Genomic DNA, 21,619 nt, shown 5'->3' on the forward strand with positions numbered 1-21,619 from the left:
GGGCATGAAAATTAAAAGTAATATTTAAACCTAAGGACATTTGTACTTATTAGGGAACCAAGAAAAGAAAGTTATGACTAAAAGTGGGACACTGAACCACAAATATTCCACTGCATTGCTATTCCAATATTATTATCACTCAAGTATCAATATTCAGTCCAGGGTTCAACAACCCTATAAAAATAGCAGATGTTCTTTACAGCAGACACTCACTGTTTTTTCATATGGGTTATCACAATTGTACAGAATTCCGAAGTGTGTTCTATAATCTGTGTTTAAGAGAACAATTATTGTTTGCCAATGAATAGATTGGATAGGGCCACTAGAAAAGTTTATTACTACTTCTAGAAGTTGAATAATTTTTCTCCTTGCTCAGTGTAAAGCTGCTGCACCCTTTGGGCAGGGAAGTTTCCTTTGTCAGAGGGTGAATTTAAAGAGTCCAAAGAGATAACAGTACTTTATGTAGACCTATTGAATCGACTGTGGTTGACATCAAGTTGCTGTACAAATGTGTTGCATGGCTTCTGGACTCTACTGGTAGAAATAGCCAAAAATGCTAAAATCTAGACACTTATCTTGGGTGGGCAGGGGTAGAAGATAAGATCCAGAGGAGCTACAGGCATTCTGTCAATAAGATATTTAGAACACATATCTGGAGAGATCTTTTTTTAAAATAAAAATAAAAATAAATAAATATTAATTTACACTCTACCAATCTTACATCATGGAACCAGAAGCCATATAATATTTGTCAAAGCCAGTCTACAATCTATTGTGTGATGGTAAGTTGTTCCATTCTCAGGTGTTTGCCAGGTGTAGAGAAAAGTACTTCACCTCATCAACTCAGACAAGGAGACAGACTGTGGAAACCCAAGTCAGGTTTCTGTCCCATTTCAGCAAAAAAGATTGGCTGAATTCTGTACTTTTTCTTTCACTGTCAAGTAAGGTCTCACTTACAGGAACTCCCATTTCAGTGTGCAGCATAACCACAGATCTTCCAAGTCGACTTATTAAATGCTTATTTTTGAACTTGTTATGCTTTTGTATAAATAATCACCAAAGTGGTGGCAAGAGAGGCTTCGGCAATAAGTGTATTGACAGGAGAAATGAGGAATGTCTACTGAATTCTGGAGGGCTTTTGTACACACCTATTGCACAATCATGAGGTGGAGGTTCTTTCAATGAAAGCAGGAGACTTCTGAATCCTGTACCATCAACTGGATTCTGCAAAGTTTTCTGCGCACATTACAGGTCACAGTATCAGCCCCAATCTCAACTCCACATGCTCTGAATCCATTTACTTGAATTACACATTAGGTATGGGTAAGGAACAGCAACTGCTTGGGGAAATGTAAGATTTTAAAGATGCTGAAATGTTTCACTTAAGGGTGAAACATATTCACTCTTACTGCAGAAGGGAAAACCCTCAATGTCTGATCTGCCCAGAATGCTGGGCAAGCAGCAGGATTAGCACACTTTCAAGCTTCACTATAGGAAAATATTTAGTGGAAGACAGACCAAACAGAAAGCACCCATTTTCAAATGCTTTTGTGGAAAGGACTCCACCGCACATGTGATTTTGAGGAGTTTATTAAAGGAAAAGTGAAGCATCAGTTTTAAATTGTACAAAAGGAAAAAACCTCAAATTGTAAATGTACAATTTACAGAATTACTAGCAAAACCAATCAAGGAGACACATTTTTAAAAACCTATTGACCGCAAACTGAACTGGAAACCCATTGGAGGTAACTTACTTGTAAACGGCTTTTCTTTTACAGAATTCTATAAGGATCAATTAAAATTCAGTTTTCCATATGAAGGGCTGTGGAACACAAGGTTTGTCTCTGATGGATTTAAACCACCAGCAGCTATGCCACTCTGCCCACTGCACTGATGTGCTACTGCACCATTTGTGTCCACAGTTTTGGGAGAACTTGTACTTTGTCCTGAAGCACCAACTCAGTGACTTTAGCAACTTTTCAATTCCTAAACAACTGCCTTGCTTGAATTATTAGATGTTTTTGGCAACCAAAATTTGAGTACTGTACAATTTTTAGGAGGGGAAATCCCAACTAAATGACTAGATTTAAATGTTGTCTTTGTCTCCCAAAAGGCAAGTAAGCATTGGATGCACCTTGAATTCAATAAAAGGACCTTTATGGGAGGTAGGTCAGAGTTATTTTGCAACTGCTATCAAAAAACACCTCTGAAGCAGGTATATTAGAACTGGGTCAATTTAGATCTGCTTTAAAGCACACTAACATTTAAACTCCAAAAAGAAGACTAGTTTGGCCTCATTTTTACAAATGTTCTTATTAACAGGAGCTGTGCTCACCTCCGAGGAACAAAATCAGTCCTTTAACTACATTAGCAGCTACCAGGAAGAATCATAATATCAAAGCAGAGTGAAAGTCCAGATCATTGAAGACACTGAAAATATCTTAGAACAAATAATTAGCTGATTGTTTTTTTGGATTGTTCTGCTTTTTAGAAAATCATTTAATAATTACTCTTAATAATGCACAGTTAACACTGAGAATGTAGCTGTATTCCATTGTAAGCTTAAGAACGTCACCATCTAAGCACAAGTTTCTATGCAGCACATACAGTAAATCTAACTGGCAAAATTAATTTACAAAAATAGCACAAAAGGGTATTTACGGCATGGAAAGTTAGACACTTCTCTATGGTACAGTTAAAATTGCTTGGAAAATGCAAGTGTGACTTCTGTCTCCCTCCTCCCACCACCCCACCCGGTGATTTGCATTCCTCAGGAAAGTTGCTGCTTTTGTACCTCAGATCTGACAGGCCATGAAATAGGTAGTAGAAACAGCAAATAGATTACTTTAGAACCACTGGTTTGTTTTTCTGAGAATATTTTATTTGCTGGTATAAGTTGCTAAAAATGCACAGAACAAGTACCAATAGAAAATGTGCTGTTTGTGTGTTCCCCTAGTGCTATATAAAATGAATGTTACACAGCGTCTGTTGGAAAAGTGGCTTATGGACATCTCTTATTTTATGCCCTCTTATAAATAAAAAATAAATCTTCTCAGAAGTATAAAATCTGGGGATTTTTTCTTTTCAGAATCTGACTTTTTGGCAGAGATGCATACACCTGACTTCTACCCTCTTTTGCAAGAGTGTTCCACTCTCAATGGTCAGAGAGGATCTAGAAGTGTACCATACTGCCAGTCACATCCAGTGCGTTTAACAACACTTCTCCAGCCAGGATGGCCTGCTGATAGCATCACTGCTGGTCAATGGCTGACAGGCATAAATTTAATAAAATGGCTAGCTTCTAAAACATAAAAAGGCAAATGTTAAAACATTTTGAAGTTGTACAGCAGAAAAATAAAGTTAAAAAGTTTTGTTTTCATTCAATGTTTTCTGAAAATGTGTAGAACAGTGTTTATTTTTTAACTGTTTTAATTTAAAAGCTTCTCCCCATCCAGGAAAAAAAACCTGCATTAGGACTGTCAAGGACAGGGAAACAAATGATTTGTAGGTCAGCCTTTCTGAGGTGACTGGCCAATATTCCTTGTTTCATTAAGAAGCTCCTCTTCTCTCTCATTACAAAAAGGAAATGACCTTAATAATTTGGTTAAAAATCAAACCAAATCACATCAAAAATGTGGTTTTCATATAAGCTATCACAGTATATAGGCCTTGAGCTCTAAAGAACAGAGTTCCACATTTGTATAGTGTCTTCGCCAGACTTCAGAACATTGGCATTCCAAATCCCTGGGAAAGATAATTGAGAACAACAGTTACGCACAGGAGAATCCTTTTCAGCTCCAAGTGGCAAACAATACCTTGTGAAATCTTACCGAATCATCTTCAATGATAGCTGCGGAGTCAAAGAAATCTGGCCTCAATTCAGCTCTTTCTCGTCTGTTTCTTGAAGGGGGCTGGAAAAGAAATATTTTGTCATTGTCAGAGGCAGCAGGAGCAGCCAAGACAGCAAGCGTTAGGAAGGACTTTTTGTCTATTCCTAGCACTAATAGCAGCTAACGAAGAGAAATCTGAACGGTGAGTGGTGCAAATGGCAACTTTTGTTGCCAATTCAGGAGAAACACTTAACCAACAAGAAGAGATCCCTGAATATGGAAGTGAGAGATAGCTCAGGATAGGAGACGGGGGGACCCAACCTACTATGGAAAAAACAACAACCAAGCAATAAAATTAAGAAAAAAGACAGAACATGCTAATAAAGCACAAACACAGAGAGAGACAGAAACAGATTGTGAACCCCCAAGGCAAGTCTGGACATGCAAGCCCCCTGAACGATCTCATCTCATCTCAAAACCGTGGCAGCCAGCTCAGGAGGTGTCCTAGAGCTCAAACGAGAAAAGAGTAAGGTATTGTATACTATTTTTATTTTCTATTACAGTACTCCTATGTGACTAACAACAGCAGCAAATTCTTGTACCCCAGTCACCGGGCGGCTTTCAACAAAGTATAAAAGAACACACCAAAAATTAAAATCTTCTGAAAACATGCTTGTCTTCAGATGTCTTTGAAAAGCCACTAAGTAAGGATTTACTGACCAGATCAATGACCATGGTGTCTTCAAATTCTTCATTCATGTCCTCTAACTGGCCTCGTGAAGACATCATTACATCTTCAAAGATGGGCTCAGCATCATCCTCCATTAGACCCCGCCTTGTTGGGAGAAAAAAGGAAGATGAATATGTTGGTAATGAGATCAAACATATAATTGCTGGTCTTACTGGGTAGACATGGACTGAAGCATAAGATACTGTTGGCATCTGTCTGTATCAAGAGACAATGGGGTGCGGCTCTGGGGCTGAAGTGAAACCACTGTGTTTGCAGAAATGAAGTGACCTCCCTGGGGTGCAAGCCTAGGCAGAGTGTTAAGGAGCTCATCAGCTTCCCCAATGATAATACTATCTTCTCTGCCTCACTGATGTGGTCCAAAGGAAAGCAGGGAAATACGTTTGGCACTAGTTTGGCTACAGGAGTTGCCAGAAGGAGGAATATAAGGCATCATCCAACTGTTTTTGGGACTCCACTCTGGATTTCTGTAGGGCTCACCCCTTAGCCTTTTCTTCTCCCAAGGATATCCCGCAAGCAGCAGAGATTTAGGATCAGTCTTCCATCTCGTACATGGGCTACCTTCACATCTTGACAAGCCCCATCTGTCCCTCACTTCCCTCTACAGCATGTGGAGAAACTGCCTTCTTGACCACTGGACCCACTACTGGTCTTGTCCACTCAATCTGCTGGAGCCTATATTTACACGCAGGGGAGTCCCTAACTCACCAAGGGTTTGAGACCCATAGGTTACCCTCACCTGGCTTAGCTGGCCAGTCAAAGATGTTCCTGACACAGCCTGGTAGCTTCTAGGAGTCACAGGTGAGAACTGAGTGCAGGGTGGGGACCAAAGATGGACAAACTACCTCAGAAGGAGCACATGTCCCCCATCAGATACCACCCCTCCCTTAAGCATAAGATAGGGAAGCTTGTTACTGCTCTTGCTCTTCCTCTCCACAAAGAACTAAATCAGTCTCCATTCACCAATTGTTATCCATGAACATATGGACCTCTGTTTGATTTCCACAAGAAATAACACCCGCCCAACTTCTCAGAAATCTTCTTGCATCTACAGAAGCATGGTCTGCAAAATTATGAGACTCAATGGATGCATAAGTGCAAATGCCTCATCTCAATTTTAAAATAATAAAAAAGAAAAGCTTTTTACCACTGAGATGCAGATATTTGCTAAGCACTTGCTCAACACAATTAGCCTACTGTACCACTGTGGTTAAGCCTTTAGATATGCTCTTGATACTTTTAATGTACTTTAATTCTGTTCAGCAGAATACAGAAGCTTGTACACCAGTTCAGCTCCATAGTTTAGGTACTCCAGCACCAATCACATACAGACATCCCAAGATAAGCCAACCCATGACATGAACTAGGGCCTGCAACAAGTCACATTAATGCAACTTTTAACCAGCAGAAGAGACTACCATCACTGTTGCACAAGTACACAGTACAGTTGTAGTGCTCAACGGTGTTTACCAGTCCAAATGTCAGTTATTACGGATACTGTGGCAAGCCTTATTCCACATCATAGCTTTGTTTGTGTGCACTGTATATCTTTCTAGAGTTGCTGGAAGCCAAGTGGCTACTAATACAACTAACCAAATTTCGTTTACAAATCACTGAATTATTAGTGTATATCTAACTTATTTCAGCACTGGGATCTGAGAATACTTACACTGCATGCCTTACACCACTTCGTCCTTTCATGTAGCTCATTCCCGTCCTGTCCTTTCGACTTAAGTCTTCTAATTTCTGTTGGCCCAGCCAAGATATCTGCATCTGAGGACTGAAGAATATACTCTTTCGGTCACAGGATGGATGCCCGACATATTTTGATGTTACCTTGAACCAGTTACCATCTCTTAGACTAATTCTACCTCACTAGGTTCTTGTGTGGATAAAAAGGGCATTGGGAAGAAAATAATGTATCCCACTCCTAGCTCCTGGGAGGAATAAAATGATAAAAATGTGATAGTAAAGTAGAATACCTCCCCTTGTTTTTTTACACTGGCTCCATCCTTCCAGGGTGCAGCACTTAAAGCACAATATTTTGTGCCTCAGAAAAATGCAATACTTTATCCTGGTTGTTTTTGCCATGTGGAATGTGATTGCATATCACAAGTTCTGTTTTTGTCTGGAAATCTTTTGTTTTGTCTTTTAGAAGAAAGGGGCAGTTGTGCTGCCAGTCACAACTTGGTGATATTTTTAAACAAACAAAAAACTTTAAAGAATACTTGGGAAGCTCTGCACTAAACTCCCCCTTGCCAAATTCCTTTGTTTCAGTTCAAAAACGCAAAGAAGAAGAAGACTGCATCTGAATTAGTTTTATGAATGTGAGTTTTTAAATTAAGCTTTTCTGGTAGAATTTTCATTCTAGCAGCATTTTAAATAGGAATTTCTTTTTACAATGGAAGCATTTCACTGGTACATACTTGTGCAAAAAATCCTGCTCAGATCCAGGTTCTGACTCGTGTTCCTGAATTTGCTCCCCAATTTGCCGAGTGTTCTCTCTCAGCACCGTTGATGTGAGTTGTGGAGTCTGCAGAGCACCTGGAGTTTGGATGCTGTCATTTCTATTCAGCCAGGAGCCTTCAATATTCTCATCTGACAAAAGTTAATAAACTATTACACACCACAAAGGTTTAGTGCTATTGCCATTTTTAACTTGTGCTGATAATATACCATTTATTTTAAACAGTTTATAAAAATTTAGTTTTCTGTCACATTGAACAAATGATTAATAAATCTAGCATTTTTCTTCAGGTTGAGCTCTAATGTATTACTTCTGTGCCATTAAAAAGACACCAGCTCTACAAGAGAAATGTTTATTGCATAATCTATTTTTCTTCACAGACTGATTGTAGGCATTAGGATTTCACAGCATTATAGGGGATTTTTTTTTCATATGGTGTTTGCATCATGGTTCCTACCACTTCTGCAATTATATAAATCTCTTGCTTAATTTGAGACTTGAGCCAAAGGGCTTATCTCCTTTGACAGGTAGCGTGCTTATGTTTTTTGTTTCTTAAACTTACTGTGCTAGATTCTATTGATGTTACTTTGTTGTGTCCTTTGTTTATAACCTTTTCATAATAAACCCATTTTGAAAAGCTGCATAGACGTTGCAAAATAACAAAATATTAATAATTGAGGAACCCCAATCTCCTACCCAACTGCTTGTAAAACCTTAAGCAAGCTGCTCTGCAGGATATGATTTTTTTGAATATTTCATACCAATCTGTTTAATATATAAATATAGCATCTGGTGATCTTGGCAAGTGAATTTTGTCTCATTCCCCAAAATCCACTAATTCGCCTGACTTCTTGATACAAGCAGTATATTGACCTTTTAGGATTACTCTAAAAATCTGCAAAGCTTTCTACATTCTCACTGCTCTTACTTCCTCCATCTCTTGCACGTGGAAACAAACCCATCTGATATACATTCAGTAGAAGAATGTATACACACATTTACTCAATTACCTCTATTGCTACACTAAGAGAAGGTCCCTACAAGATTTGGTCTATTCAGTTTTTCAAACATCTCAAGCTGAGATATTTGGGAAACAGGATAAACTTGCAAGCAGTCTTGCCCAGGCCTAATCTCAGTCTAAACTGATGATTTCCCCATCCTGGGAATCTTACCTAAGAGAAAACAAAATTTATATGCCACAATGTTTGCTTTTATAGTTTTGAGACCTGCCAATTGCTCTCTATATCAATAAAACCTTTAAGTATGAAAAGATCGGACAAACTCAATACTGCAAATATCTGAAAGACCACCTTAATCCCGGCAAGCTTTCTTGGGTGTTAAGATCAGCAGAAGGGTTCTCTCAGTAGTTCTGCTACCTGCACAAGTGCAGGGAAATAGTGGCCCAGAGGAGGGATTTCTCTGTGGCAACCCCTAAATTGTGGAACTTCGTACAAATTCCCTACAGAGTTCTCACATATGCTGAAGATACCTCTGTGTCCTGGTTTTTGGCAGTTACTTGGTTTTGTAGGATCCATCTCTTTGATTTAATCTATCTTATTCTCTTTTTGTTTAGAACTGTATTGCTTCTTTTTATAATTGAATAAGTTGTTGTAACAGGCCCTGAGACCCTATGGTGAAGGGTGGGTAATAAATCTTATAAACAAAGAAACAACGATCTGTATACTAGAAGCTACCTATGCACAATATGAAGTAACTTTATGAAAGTGCTTTACTCATACAATGTAAAAATAGGACTTTTAATGAGATTCAAAGCCACTAGAATGTCCAGGAAAACTTTGACTAACTTCTGTGAAAAGGCCTGGAAGGTTTTTATTTTCTGCTTTTTCTATTTCTGCCTAAATAATATCGACCCTTAACTCCCTTGCTGTCAAATGATGTTCCAATAAGAGATGCCACTCTCAAATCCTGAGGTCTATTTCAACAGCGTGAAGTCAAAGAAAGTTCCAAGTCTTTGTCAGGTGCAATTCTGGTCCACTAAGTAACAGGCATCCTTCAAACCCATACTTACCCTCAACTCTTTTCTTGTGAAGCGGAGGTCGGCCTTTCTTATTTCTCACTGAAGAGGCTTTGCTGCTACTGCTCCCACTATTTACAGACATCCTATCATCTTCTCCACCTGTAACTAATGAATTTCTGTAGGAAATCAGTGGAAGCCATACATCTTCCCTCCTCTCCATCATCTGTTCTGTTAGGAACTTCTCCAGGTAAGTGTGACTGGTGGCAGGAGAAGACAGCAAGAGGATAAATAAATAAAATATGAATAAAATAGTTTTTGTAATCACAGTATCACTTCTGCCTTAATTAGCCACCAGATGTTCTGCATTATACCAGGGTCATCTACATTCTAAGGGAAATTTACCCTGACTGTTTGTGGGGGGGGGGGGGGTTTAAAGTTTTCCTGCCAATAGCTAAAAGCGGATGTATTTGGGGGGTGGGGTTATGTGGGATGGACACATATAGGGATTCCCAATATGCACATGTAATGTATTAACAAAACTGCACATACAAACACTATGAAATAGACTCCCTTAGCTACTTGGCTTCATTTTTTTTCCATCCACAAGAGCAGCAGAAATTTTCTGGTTGTTGCAGCTGGCAATATTTATATGCAGATTTAGAATATGCAGGCTCAGGCTGTGCAAGGTTATACAAGAGAATAATATTTATTTATTTGAAGATCAGTATATCCTCGTCAACTGCCCAGTGTCTTCTTCCAACCAAAGCTGCTATATAAGGATTAGATTTATTCCCAGTACAGTTGTACCTTGGTTCGCAAACGCCTTGGGAGTCTAATGTTTTGGCTCCCAAACGCCGCAAACCCAGAAGTGTTTCAGTTTGCAGGAGCTTGCTGTAGCCAATCAGAAGCCACGCCTTGGTTTCCGAACGTTTTGGAAGTCGAACGGACCTCCGGAACAGATTCCATTTGACTTCTGAGGTACCACTGTATCGCTTTTGTGAAGCCAAACTACCTTTTAATATTATTATTTACCGTATTTTTCGTCCCATAGGACGCTCCGTCCCATAGGACGCACCTACTTTTTTTGGGGGGAAATAAAGGAAAAAAATTTTTCCCTTTATTTCCCCCCCAAAACCAGGTCGGGGAACAGTGGGATGGCGGCGCTGCGCCTCCCCGCTGTCCCCCGACCTTGTGGGGCTGGCCGATGTCTGCCTGGCGCCAGGGCGCTCTGCTGCAGGGCGCCCCATGCGCCGGGCGGCAGCAGCCGCCCGCAAGCCTTGCGCGCCGGGGGGAGTTCTCCCCCGGTGCGCAAGGCTTGCTGACACTTGCGCGAAGCACGGGGCGTCCTCCGAAGGGCGCCCCGTGTTCCGCGCTGCCGCCCGCAAGCCTTGCGCGCCGGGGGGAGTTCTCCCACGGTGCGCGAGGCTTGCTGGCACTTGCGCGAAGCACGGGGAGTCCTCCGAAGGGCGCCCCGTGTTCCGCGCTGCAGGCTGCCGCCCGCAAGCCTTGCGCGCCGGGGGGGAGTTCTCCCCCAGTGCGCGAGGCTTGCTGGCACTTGCGCGAAGCACGGGGAGTCCTCCGAAGGGCGCCCCGTGTTCCGCGCTGCAGGCTGCCGCCCGCAAGCCTTGCGCGCCGGGGGGGGGGAGTTCTCCCCCGGTGCGCGAGGCTTGCTGGCACTTGCGCGAAGCACGGGGAGTCCTCCGAAGGGCGCCCCGTGTTCCGCGCTGCAGGCTGCCGCCGCAAGCCTTGCGCGCCGGGGGGGAGTTCTCCCCCGGTGCGGAAGGCTTGCGGACACTTGCGCGAAGCACGGGGCGTCCTCCGAAGGGCGCCCCGTGTTCCGCGCTGCCGCCCGCAAGCCTTGCGCGCCGGGGGGGAGTTCTCCCCCGGTGCGCGAGGCTTGCTGGCACTTGCGCGAAGCACGGGGAGTCCTCCGAAGGGCGCCCCGTGTTCCGCGCTGCAGGCTGCCGCCCGCAAGCCTTGCGCGCCGGGGGGGAGTTCTCCCCCAGTGCGCGAGGCTTGCTGGCACTTGCGCGAAGCACGGGGAGTCCTCCGAAGGGCGCCCCGTGTTCCGCGCTGCAGGCTGCCGCCCGCAAGCCTTGCGCGCGGGGGGGGAGTTCTCCCCCGGCGCGCGAGGCTTGCTGGCACTTGCGCGAAGCACGGGGAGTCCTCCGAAGGGCGCCCCGTGTTCCGCGCTGCAGGCTGCCGCCCGCAAGCCTTGCGCGCGGGGGGGGAGTTCTCCCCCGGCGCGCGAGGCTTGCTGGCACTTGCGCGAAGCACGGGGAGTCCTCCGAAGGGCGCCCCGTGTTCCGCGCTGCAGGCTGCCGCCGCAAGCCTTGCGCGCCGGGGGGGAGTTCTCCCCCGGTGCGGAAGGCTTGCGGACACTTGCGCGAAGCACGGGGCGTCCTCCGAAGGGCGCCCCGTGTCCCGCGCTGCAGGCTGCCGCCGCAAGCCTTGCGCGCCCAGGGGAACTCCCCCCAGGTGCGCAAGGCTTGCGGATAGCTTCCTGGAGCCTGGAGAGCAAGAGGTGTCGGTGCGCACCGACGCCTCTCACTCTCCAGGCTTCCGCGAAAGCCTGCATTCGCCCCATAGGACGCACACACATTTCCCCTTCATTTTTGGAGGGGGAAAAGTGCGTCTTATAGGGCGAAAAATACGGTACACTGTGTTCACAAATGTATAAGCATATATACAAGGACTAAAAATCTGCAAAACCTATGTGCAAATAATTTATCATTTAAATTAGGGAGAAGAAGCCGTTTTTAAAGCATTATGCATAATCAGAATATAATTTCAGCATCCTCAAGCTAGCACACAAACAAACTAAAGGGACTTGAGCCTGAAGACCTAGCTTGTAGAAGCAGTCCAACTCATGAGATCTTGCCAGTTCTTGCTCCCCCAACCCTCACAAAGAGGACAGGCGATCAGGAGGATAAGCCTCCTCTTCTAGAGTCAAGGTACATTATTTATTACCTGCCTACATTGCTTCAGAGTATGAGACAGGATGCTATGGGAACATGGTTTTAAGAACAGATAACCCATAGTTCCCTGAATCCAAACAGTTTGAACCCTTGTGGAGTCCAAAGCCAGTTACAGAAATTGCCATTACACGTAATTTCAAACAGCAGATAATTTTTAGCTTCCTGTATACAGATCAATAACATTCCTCTTTAGCCAGGCATCCAACCATTAATCTATGGCCTTTTAAAAGCGGGGGTGGGGGCGCTATGATTTTTCTGTGATCATTTGTTTAATGTTGTACACTGCCTTGGAATCTTCAGATTAAGTGTGGTATATAAATTGAATAAACAAGAACAAAATAAACATACAATCAGCAATAATAATAATAATATAATAATAATATCTTTATTGTCATTGCCCCCTTCGGGGACAACGAAATTACTTGGCTGCTCCATAAAAACACTAATTAAAAGAAATATAGTAAAATACATAAAAATACATAAAAAACAGTACTTACACTGTCTTTTTGTCCTGCCGCAGGAGTTTAGAAGAAAATTCACTAAGCACTTCCAAGAAAGCAAGGTTGGGAGGAGGATATTCTTGGCCTTTCTGATTCTGATATTTAAAAGCAAATTCTATGCCATCTCTGTAATAAGGTTCAAAGGACATAACTGATTTATTTGCAACACTATACTGCCCAATAACTAATACTCTCTGTGCAGTGAACAGCTCAACATAAAAGCCATATTTCAAAAAACAAAACAAAATAAGGAAATGGAAATAGCCACAACAAATAATTGAACCACCACCAGCAAACTTTTAAAAAAGCACTAAAGGAGCTTAAGAATTTTTAAAGTCTGGGACTAAAAGAAGTATAATGAAGGTGCCAAGTGAGCCTCTCTACAGAGGACATTCCACAACCAGGGCACCATCCCTGAAAAAGCCCTCCCTCAAGTATCCCACCCCCATCAAACTTCACTCTCCATGGGAATGTGGAAAGGGGCCTCTAAATATGACTTTAGAGTCTGGTATCATAGGAGGAGGCAATCCTTCAGGTACCCTGTGTCACAAAGGCATTTAGGATTTAAAAGGTAATGCCTAAACTTTGAAGAGGACTGGGAAACATACCGGCAGCCAGTGCATATGAAAAATGAGGGACGTAACATAGGCATATTGGTCAGTTCCTGTTAATAAATCTTGCCTGGTTTTGGACCAGCTGAAGTTTCTAGACTCTTTTCAAAGACGTCCCCATAGATAATGCACTGCTGCAATCTAGGTAGGACACCAGGGCATGAATAATTGTTATTTGGACATTTATCTGTCCATGTAATGCCACAGTTGAGCTTTTAGTCAAAGGTGATAAAAGGCACCCCAAGCCACTGAGACAATTTCTGTCATTTTAGGCACCAGAAGTCAAATGTTCCCAATCTGACAGAGTCTAGAGAGGGAGATGGAATTGCTATACATCCCACATCCTTGATGAGGTAGATTAGTCAAGGATTTTAAAATATAAACCTAATACAAACAAATTTCTGTGTTTCTCTCCAACACCAGCATATTTCTCATAAGCATATATGCTGAATTCATAAATAGAAAGAAGAGAAATTGCTGTAATTATTTGACAAACTGACATAATTCCACACTAAAAATCTCTCACACGGGTTAAGTGCCTTTTAATGTATCCCTTGCCACTCACTTGTGTAACGTGGCTACAGCCTCTCTTGTCTTGATCTGGTCCAGGCCAAAAGTAAGAGCAAACCTTCGGGCCAGCTCCTTAATCCCACTGACATGGGCTGATGTCCTGTCCAGGTTAGGACCTTGCTCTTGAACAAGCTCGTTAAACAGCTAAAGAAATAATAGAATGGTTAAAATTTTGAACACAAGTGTTTCAAATGGAAGTCTGCAGCATATACATGGGTGTCAGCTGCCATGTAATAATTACTTAGGGTTAAATGAAGTTGTTTCAACCCGGGGAATGAATGACAACAAATCTATTAATTATGTCTAACACAGCAGTAAAAAGAAGTGGTCAACAGCAAGAAATATAGCAGGTTTTTTTGGGGGGGGGGAACTTCCACTTTAATTCAGAACTGTTTCACAAGTTACAATTCTTGATGCCTAAGATTCTTACCTGCTGCAAACTGAGAATGAGGGTTTTTGCACACTGAATTTTATCAATTTGCCTTGTTTTACTCAATGTCTCCTTAATTATATCCCCATAGTCATTGTAGTACTAAAAGAAAGAGAGAGAAAACACTCTTTTAGTGTGACATGTAACATTTAGTCTTGACTATCTTCAATTTTATGTACTCTTTCCATACAGTGGTACCTCTGGTTACGAACTGAATTCGTTCTGGAGGTCCGTTCCTAAGCTGAAACCGTTCTTATCCTGAGGCGTGATTTTGCTAATGGGGTTTTCCGGTGCGCAATTTCTCTTCACATCCTGGGGCAAAGTTCACAACTAGAAGCAGCTACTTCTGGGTCAGCGGAGTTCGTAACCCGAAGCGTTCATAACCAGAGCTACCACTGTATTCTGTCCCTCTTCAGTTGACAATGCTTTATAGTGAATTTAGGGATTTTTGATGTGGTGCAGTGGGGGAGGAGAGGAAGAGGAAGCCCTAACGTGTCATTGGATGTCAATCAGAGGGCTGAATTCACACTCTTTGCTCCTTCAATGGAAGAAGCTTTCATACATAGAATAAGAACTCTGCTCATGGAAGGACTGTTTCCATGAGTGGCACTCCATTTCTATGTATGGAAGCTTCCTAGAGAAAGGGTTAGTCGGTTTTACATTGTTTGGGCCAAAGAGCTACCAATCACTCCCACACGCCAATATATTTCAGCTGCATTATTACTAAAAATCTTGCAGGATTCATTGAACCATAAAATTATAGATTTGGAAGGGACCCCAAGGGTCATCTAGTCCAACCCCCTGAGATGCAGGATAATTAAGACTAGACAAAGTACTAACGCTGTCCAATAAGAGTATCATTCAAAACAAGGCAAAACCACATCCTGGAAGTTAATGCAGTTCACAGCACAAATCTGATATTATTATGAGAAATGAAACAATTATGGAACCATACCTTCATATAATGTTTGAAGATATCAGCTGCTGCATGCATGTCTACAATGTCATAAATTATAAGTTTGCTAAAGGCAGCCAAAAGGTTTCTTCTCTTGTGTAAAGCTTCAATTTTATTAGCTTCATCCTCTTCATCTCCCTCTAGACATTAAAGCAGTAAAATATTTGTTACCTTTGAAACTGACATTGAACTCTACTTCACAAATTCAACTGGCACTCAATACAATTCACTAAAATATGACTGGATGGTTTAAGTGGGATCACAGTCAGACAGCAATTTGGTGAATACGCAAAATGAATTATGAGTATTGGTAGGAGTTTGAACTCTGGAAGCTGAGCTCTCATTGTAACTAAGCCACAAATTTGACATTTTGACTAGTCTAGTAGTTGCATTTGCACATCATAATAAAGCATGGTTTAGTGAAATATGCATGAGAAACAGCAGGCCTCCTCCCTCCACCCTGTGGCTGGGAGGAGGTCCTCAGAAGCTTTTAGTTTGAGTTTTAGATAACCGTCATGCTGTCTGACACAACAAATTGTGGTTAATGTTAACCATGGGCAGTTTCAGACAAGCCAACTTCAAACCCTACTTAATGAAGCTGTCTTGTTTGAACTAGCTATGGTTAGTTTGAACACAATTCTAGATCTGGATGATACAATGAACTGTTGTTAAATGAAACTGAAAATAAATGCTTTCAAAGTCCTCCTCATCCATTACATGGGAAGTGGTGATGGGAAAGCATGTGAGCCTAAGGCTTCCTATAGCTTATGCACATCATGAGAAACCATAGATTATTATTACATGTGAAGGTGGCAAGAATATCAAGCAATTTTTTTTTTAAAAAAAAGGAAGGAAAGCTAACTGAAATTCTATGAAAAATTATTACATCTCAAATTGTTTTCTTTTACTAATCATTATTTTATTTGTTTGCCACCTTTCCATAGTTGAAACTTTGATCAAGGCAGCTCACAACATAAAATATTTATATAAACACAAATAAAAGCAGTCATAATAAATAAAAATACCTAAAAAGTACACAACCAAATTGAACAATTTCCACATAAATCATAAGCTCTAAAAACAAAGATACCCCTCCTAAGCAATACTCCAACTGCATGCACCAAAACACTATCAATGCAACACAATCACTTCTGATATTACTTGTAAGACACTGGTGTGCAATGAGTGGTAGCATATACAACAGTGATGGAGGACCTGTGGCGTTCCAGATGTTGCTGGACTACAACTCCCATCATTCCTGATCACTGGTCATACTGCCTAGGTCTATTGGGAGTTGGAGTAATCTGGAAAGCCACAGGTTCTCAATCTCTAATTTACAAGCTTGTGGTATGCTCATTCTCTCTGTGAAACAGATGAATTACTCATGATACCACATTTCACACTCCCATGAAGTAACCTAGAAATGGGGTTTAGAGGACAAAAAGACTGATAAGGAAAGATAAATATGAGGAAAATATAGCCCATAAATGAAATAAACATGATAAATGGGTAAGGTGTGTGGTTTTTGAATCTACGTGCAAGTATAAATCAAGATAGCAAACATTTACCCATGCTCTGGTTCTCATCATCCTGGTCAATGAAGACATGGTCCATTACAAAGCTAAGGAGTTCAGACTGGAGACCTGAATCTGGATTAAACACCAAAGGTTGAAGACCCTCCCTGCCTCCACTCATCAGCTGGTGGCTAAAAATCATCAACAGATCACAGAGCAGCATGAAAGCCTGGAACACAAAATCACTGCAGTCAATCACTCTGTAGACATCAAGAAAGGCTCAGATTCCAAATGAACAATCTGAAGCATGAGATTTCAACACAAATATTTGGTGGATCACACAATTCAGCTGTTGCAGAGGAGAACTGCCAATAAAGGGCACTGCTGAACTAAGGAAAGCTGCTTTAGATGAAGCAGCAAGTTATTATTGACCTCTCTAAGTTATTATTCAGCAATAACTGGGGTGTACATGTTAAAAAGGTTCAAAGCTGCATGGGTAATAAATCCTTGCCATTACTCCCCAGACAGCTGAAGAAAAGGTGTGTAATAGCTACTATAAATAGGGGTGTGTGTGTGTGTGTGTCTATATCTATATCGAGAAAGAGATTCCTATTCCATCCTAATGCCTATGCACCATTCAGGAGCAGCTTAAAATTAATATCATAGATTTCATGAACCAAACCAATCAAGATGTTAATGGCATAATTTACCTTCCCTGCCTCCACAAATTAGTATCTGTGTGTCTGGTGTTGTCACATTTCCATGAATTATTCTAGATTGGACACTTAGTTGTTTTTTAAAAGTACAGTGTGAACTCTTGAATTCAATGAGAGTGGTTTTGACATTACATTAAACTTGAGTGCTTATGGGAGATAAAAGGAAGGAAGGGGCAAGGGAATGAATTGTCCACTGAATTCTGAAATGACACCTAGTTCTTGAGGTTACTTGCAAGCAATTTTAATTAATTCCTTCAGTACATTTAAAGTTCTGATGAAAATAAAGGAAATCTAATTTTTGTGCTGCATGACATGATAAAAACAAGCTCTTTGCAATGAAGATACTTAATCTTCATCCAGAATCCAGTCACATAAAATTAAAGCATCTTTGACTCTATGGCTAATTATATTCATCCTCTGTGAAAGTTGTCCCCAACAAACAAAAATGATTTTGGTAGGCAAAAAACAAAACACTTTTGCAAAATTTAACATGTCTGTGATTTTATTATTCATGCTAATCAAGGAGTGTGTATGTGTGGGTGTGTGTTGTTTTAAGACAGTGTAAAACACAGCTTTAAAATATTTACTTAAGTTTGACATGTTGAAAATTTGTTGAAATTTCTTTTACCTCTTCTTTGACTGGAGTGTTTACATTTGATAGACACTGTTGGCAAACAGCCAGAAATGATTTCACTGTTTTCCTCAACACCAACAAATCTTCCTGGAGCAAATATTAAACAGAAATTAATTGTTTACATATTAATCAAAGTTTGTCTAGTCAAGACCAAAATAAAAAAGGATTATAGTAGGATTACTGAATAAACTCCCAGTCCATCAAGACACCTATTGAGACAGACAGAAAGACAAAAGAAAACTAAACTAAATTACACTATTTATAAATAAAGTAATTTTTGGCCTAGACAAGGCCTGCAAGATTCAGAATCACTTTTTAAAAATCGTACTATAACACAACAATAAGTTACAGAGATCTGTTAAAACCAAAGCCCAAGTAACAGGCATATAGTATGAGGGGGCAGAAAAATATAATTTGTATAATCTAACAAAACAATATTTGGGAGTTTTGTGTGTGTTTCTTTAAAGCGAAAAATTTGTGGAATATTGCCAGTTTCAGCAGATGGGGCTACTCAATCCTCTCCCCTTCCCAAGCTGCTTTGCTCCCCATGAGGTAAAAAATCAAAATAGAAACACCACACACACAATATGAGAATCATGAATCTTTTCCTCTGAGACTGTTGATGCACTTATTCTGGCCTTAACTCTGCAAAAATAGGAAGCTTTACTATCCATGAAGCCCATCATAATCACATACATTCTCAAAATTAGCAAGTTAAGACATCAGGGAGCAACGAGGTATAACACAGAGAATGGATGTTACTTTTGCTGCAGACCAGAAAGCTCACTGAACAGATATGACTAATACCTTGATTGAAAAGTTCATACCTTTACACATGCGCTCAGACAAACAAAAACAACAGAAAGATCCTCTGCTTCAAGGGTGCTTAATCAATAAAAACAATAGAATAATCTATAGTTCTAAAACACAGCCAGCAAGTTAAAAGTGAAAGGGTCAGAATATAAGAGCTGCAACCATGAACAGTCTCTTTAAAAACCACTAAAAAGCACGGGAGAACAGGACAGGCATCACTTAGTGTCCAAAAGATAACAGATGGTACAAAGGACTAAAGAGGTAGCTTGATAATTTGGTTATCAAGCATTCTCTTAGAGGCAGGCCTTAATTCACATGAAGAAGTACGGTAATAGGAGAAAATTGCACTGTAATCTTGAATTTTTCCATGGTAACTATTCCTGAACTTGATATGCAGACGGTAGTTATAGTGCGTCTGTGAGGAAGCTGCAAGGCCTTCATATAAGAATCTGAGATTATGATGGATAAATCAAATTGACAAGGCTTAACAATGACTTCTGAAGCACATTCAAGAAGTTAAATCTTGTTCTTCTGTTCCAGCTAAGATAACAAACTAGCACATGTAAACTTTGCTTCAGCCTGGGATACATTTTCTATCAGTGTCTAGATGAGATGCTAGTCTGAGAAACTCTGCTCTTTTAGCAAAAGCAAGTGCAAATGCATTAATATTTCACTTAATATATAGGGAAAATCCTGGACTCAAATTAATTCCTTTTAAAAATCTCTATCTACCTCACTTACATTCACAGCTGTATGAGTTGCTACATTGTAGAAATACTAAACAAAACTAACCATTCAATGATACATGGAAGGACACAAAGTGGAGAGCACAGCAGAATCAAATGAGTAACAACACCTTCAGAAAGATTGGAATCCAAAAGTTTCTTACTTTTGAAGGAGATCCTTCTGTTATCTTTACCAGCTGCCAGAGAATAGAATAATGGGAACACTGAAGAGCCTGCACCACTATCTGAAACAAAATGGACATAAAATGAAGACAGAAGTGCAAAGTTATGCAATTTGGAACATAAATAGTTTTTTGTGGGGAAACAGCAGGTTGTATAATCCACTTTTAAAGTATTGTTATTTTATCCCCCCTATTTTAGTATACTTTAGGGGCCATTTACTTATCTTTGAAGCTAGAAAAGAAAAACTGAGACTTTCACAGTAGTTTAAAACAATGATCAAGTTTTAGACAGTACAGAGACATATACTGAGTATTCTGACTTCTGGTTTCAGCCAGGTGATTCCCAAACTAGAAATGCTTTAGTTCGATAATATGAACATTGCTATGATTACTAGAGCACAACATCAACGTCACCACAAGTGACCTCAAGGAGGCATCACAGAATTACAAGAAAGCATTAGGTGGCTGGAGAAACATTTAATTGTGAGTATTGACAAATTCTTTATTACAGATAAAAACAACCCTGTCTATCGCTATATCAGCGGTGCAAAATATAAATCATAATGAGTCAGGCTCCCTTTTAAGAATGCAAAGTTAAAACTTGCTACAGTCAGGGAAGACACATTCCATGTTGGAGCCTTGTCTACAAAAATTAATCATTTTATATGCTTGTGGATTCCTTTTGAAGTACTTTGTAACTCAGAAGTCTTTAAATTACATTTCTGCAAAAAATGAGATTGTATTTCTCAATTAATCTTATTCTTGCACTTATTTTTAGAAGGGGGAATTTAAGTTCCTTAGTAGAAACTAAACACACATTGCCATTATTACCTGTTCTGGCATAGCTCCATGTTCAATTCCAGTCCTCAGTAACCTGTAGCAGTTACTAAACAAATCCCATTTTGTAAGATCGTGAGCACTGAAAGTAGTAGTAAAAATAAAATAAAAAATATCAATATACTAAATAAAAACATAACAAAAATTGTTCTGTTACAATAAAATCATTGCTATGATTAGGTGGATTAGTAACTCAACTGTGCATCATCTCTTAAAGCAAGGATTTGATTTAGAATGGGTATGTTTCAGAACCATCTTGCTCAGTGGCACTGAACATTTCATCAAGTATTTCCAAAATACGTGCTTAAGTTCTACACATGACTTGAAACCTTCCAATTTCTTTAGCACTTTTCAGCCTTTGTTCTACCTATCACTTTTTCATATCTTCTCTAATGTTGTGCACCACGTGTAACTTGGCTATGTAACTACATCAATTGATTTGGCTAACAACATGTCAAAGGAACATACTTGTGGAAAGACGTTAACCTCTTTAAAGTGGAGAGAACGTTGTATATGTCATCATCATCGGCTTCTTCTCCCTGGAAACAGAACATACTGGATCAAGGACTGAACTCTTTATACTGTGCTTAATATACAGTGGTACAGTGTTAAGAGGTTAAATCCATACATGTATAGCCTACCTACAATTAGTGATGGCAACTAAGATTAGAATTGAGATCCTGTGCATTTTGGAAACTAAATTTTCCTGTTCCAAATGCCTGAATCCATTGCAAACTGAGTCAAAACTCGTTCAAAACTCCAGGCTTTGAACTTCAGTTCAAAACTTCACTAGGAGACGTGCCAAGCACAAAAGCTGCCCATTCCCTTTCACATTCAAACTCACTGCTACAGTTGGCAGACCTCACTGTGAACTCCCAGGAGATGTTCAGCTCTGCCGTGGCTGCATCTCAGGTACAAGGATTCATGAGTGATACGGTTTCCGTAAGACTTAATATCACAGAAGGGCAGTGGTATAAAAGTTAAATGCTTTGGACTAAATACGTTCATTCCCCCCCCCCCCACCTCTGTGTCTGGACCCTTTGCTTTTTACACCCCTAATACTTAACTTAGTTCTCATTTGGCTTTCTGGGATACAAAAAAAAGGTACATAATTAAGAGATTTCAAATGCA

At 40.6% G+C, this 21,619-nt stretch overlaps 1 protein-coding gene across 4 annotated transcripts in view; it reads right to left on the bottom strand.

The window, feature by feature from the left end:
* Positions 1-1,574: 1,574 nt before the first annotated feature.
* The window catches only part of STAG1 (STAG1 cohesin complex component), a 104,961-nt gene continuing 84,916 nt past the window's right edge, over positions 1,575-21,619 (bottom strand). For all 4 annotated transcript variants that reach the window (XM_083443191.1, XM_083443190.1, XM_083443193.1 and 1 more), the window contains exons 20-34: positions 20,957-21,027; positions 20,483-20,570; positions 19,634-19,714; positions 17,926-18,018; positions 16,636-16,810; positions 15,068-15,207; positions 14,113-14,214; positions 13,678-13,826; positions 12,499-12,627; positions 9,075-9,280; positions 7,005-7,176; positions 6,248-6,358; positions 4,551-4,665; positions 3,831-3,911; positions 1,575-3,744 (exon numbers count right to left, since the gene is read on the bottom strand). In XM_083443191.1, the coding sequence (XP_083299317.1) occupies positions 3,721-3,744; positions 3,831-3,911; positions 4,551-4,665; positions 6,248-6,358; positions 7,005-7,176; positions 9,075-9,280; positions 12,499-12,627; positions 13,678-13,826; positions 14,113-14,214; positions 15,068-15,207; positions 16,636-16,810; positions 17,926-18,018; positions 19,634-19,714; positions 20,483-20,570; positions 20,957-21,027 (1,737 nt within the window). In that variant the 3' untranslated portion in view covers positions 1,575-3,720. The remainder of the gene's footprint in view (positions 3,745-3,830; positions 3,912-4,550; positions 4,666-6,247; positions 6,359-7,004; positions 7,177-9,074; positions 9,281-12,498; positions 12,628-13,677; positions 13,827-14,112; positions 14,215-15,067; positions 15,208-16,635; positions 16,811-17,925; positions 18,019-19,633; positions 19,715-20,482; positions 20,571-20,956; positions 21,028-21,619) is intronic.

Source organism: Podarcis tiliguerta, assembly GCF_965153285.1.
Source record: "Podarcis tiliguerta genome assembly, chromosome: 5".
Lineage (NCBI taxonomy): Eukaryota > Metazoa > Chordata > Lepidosauria > Squamata > Lacertidae > Podarcis > Podarcis tiliguerta.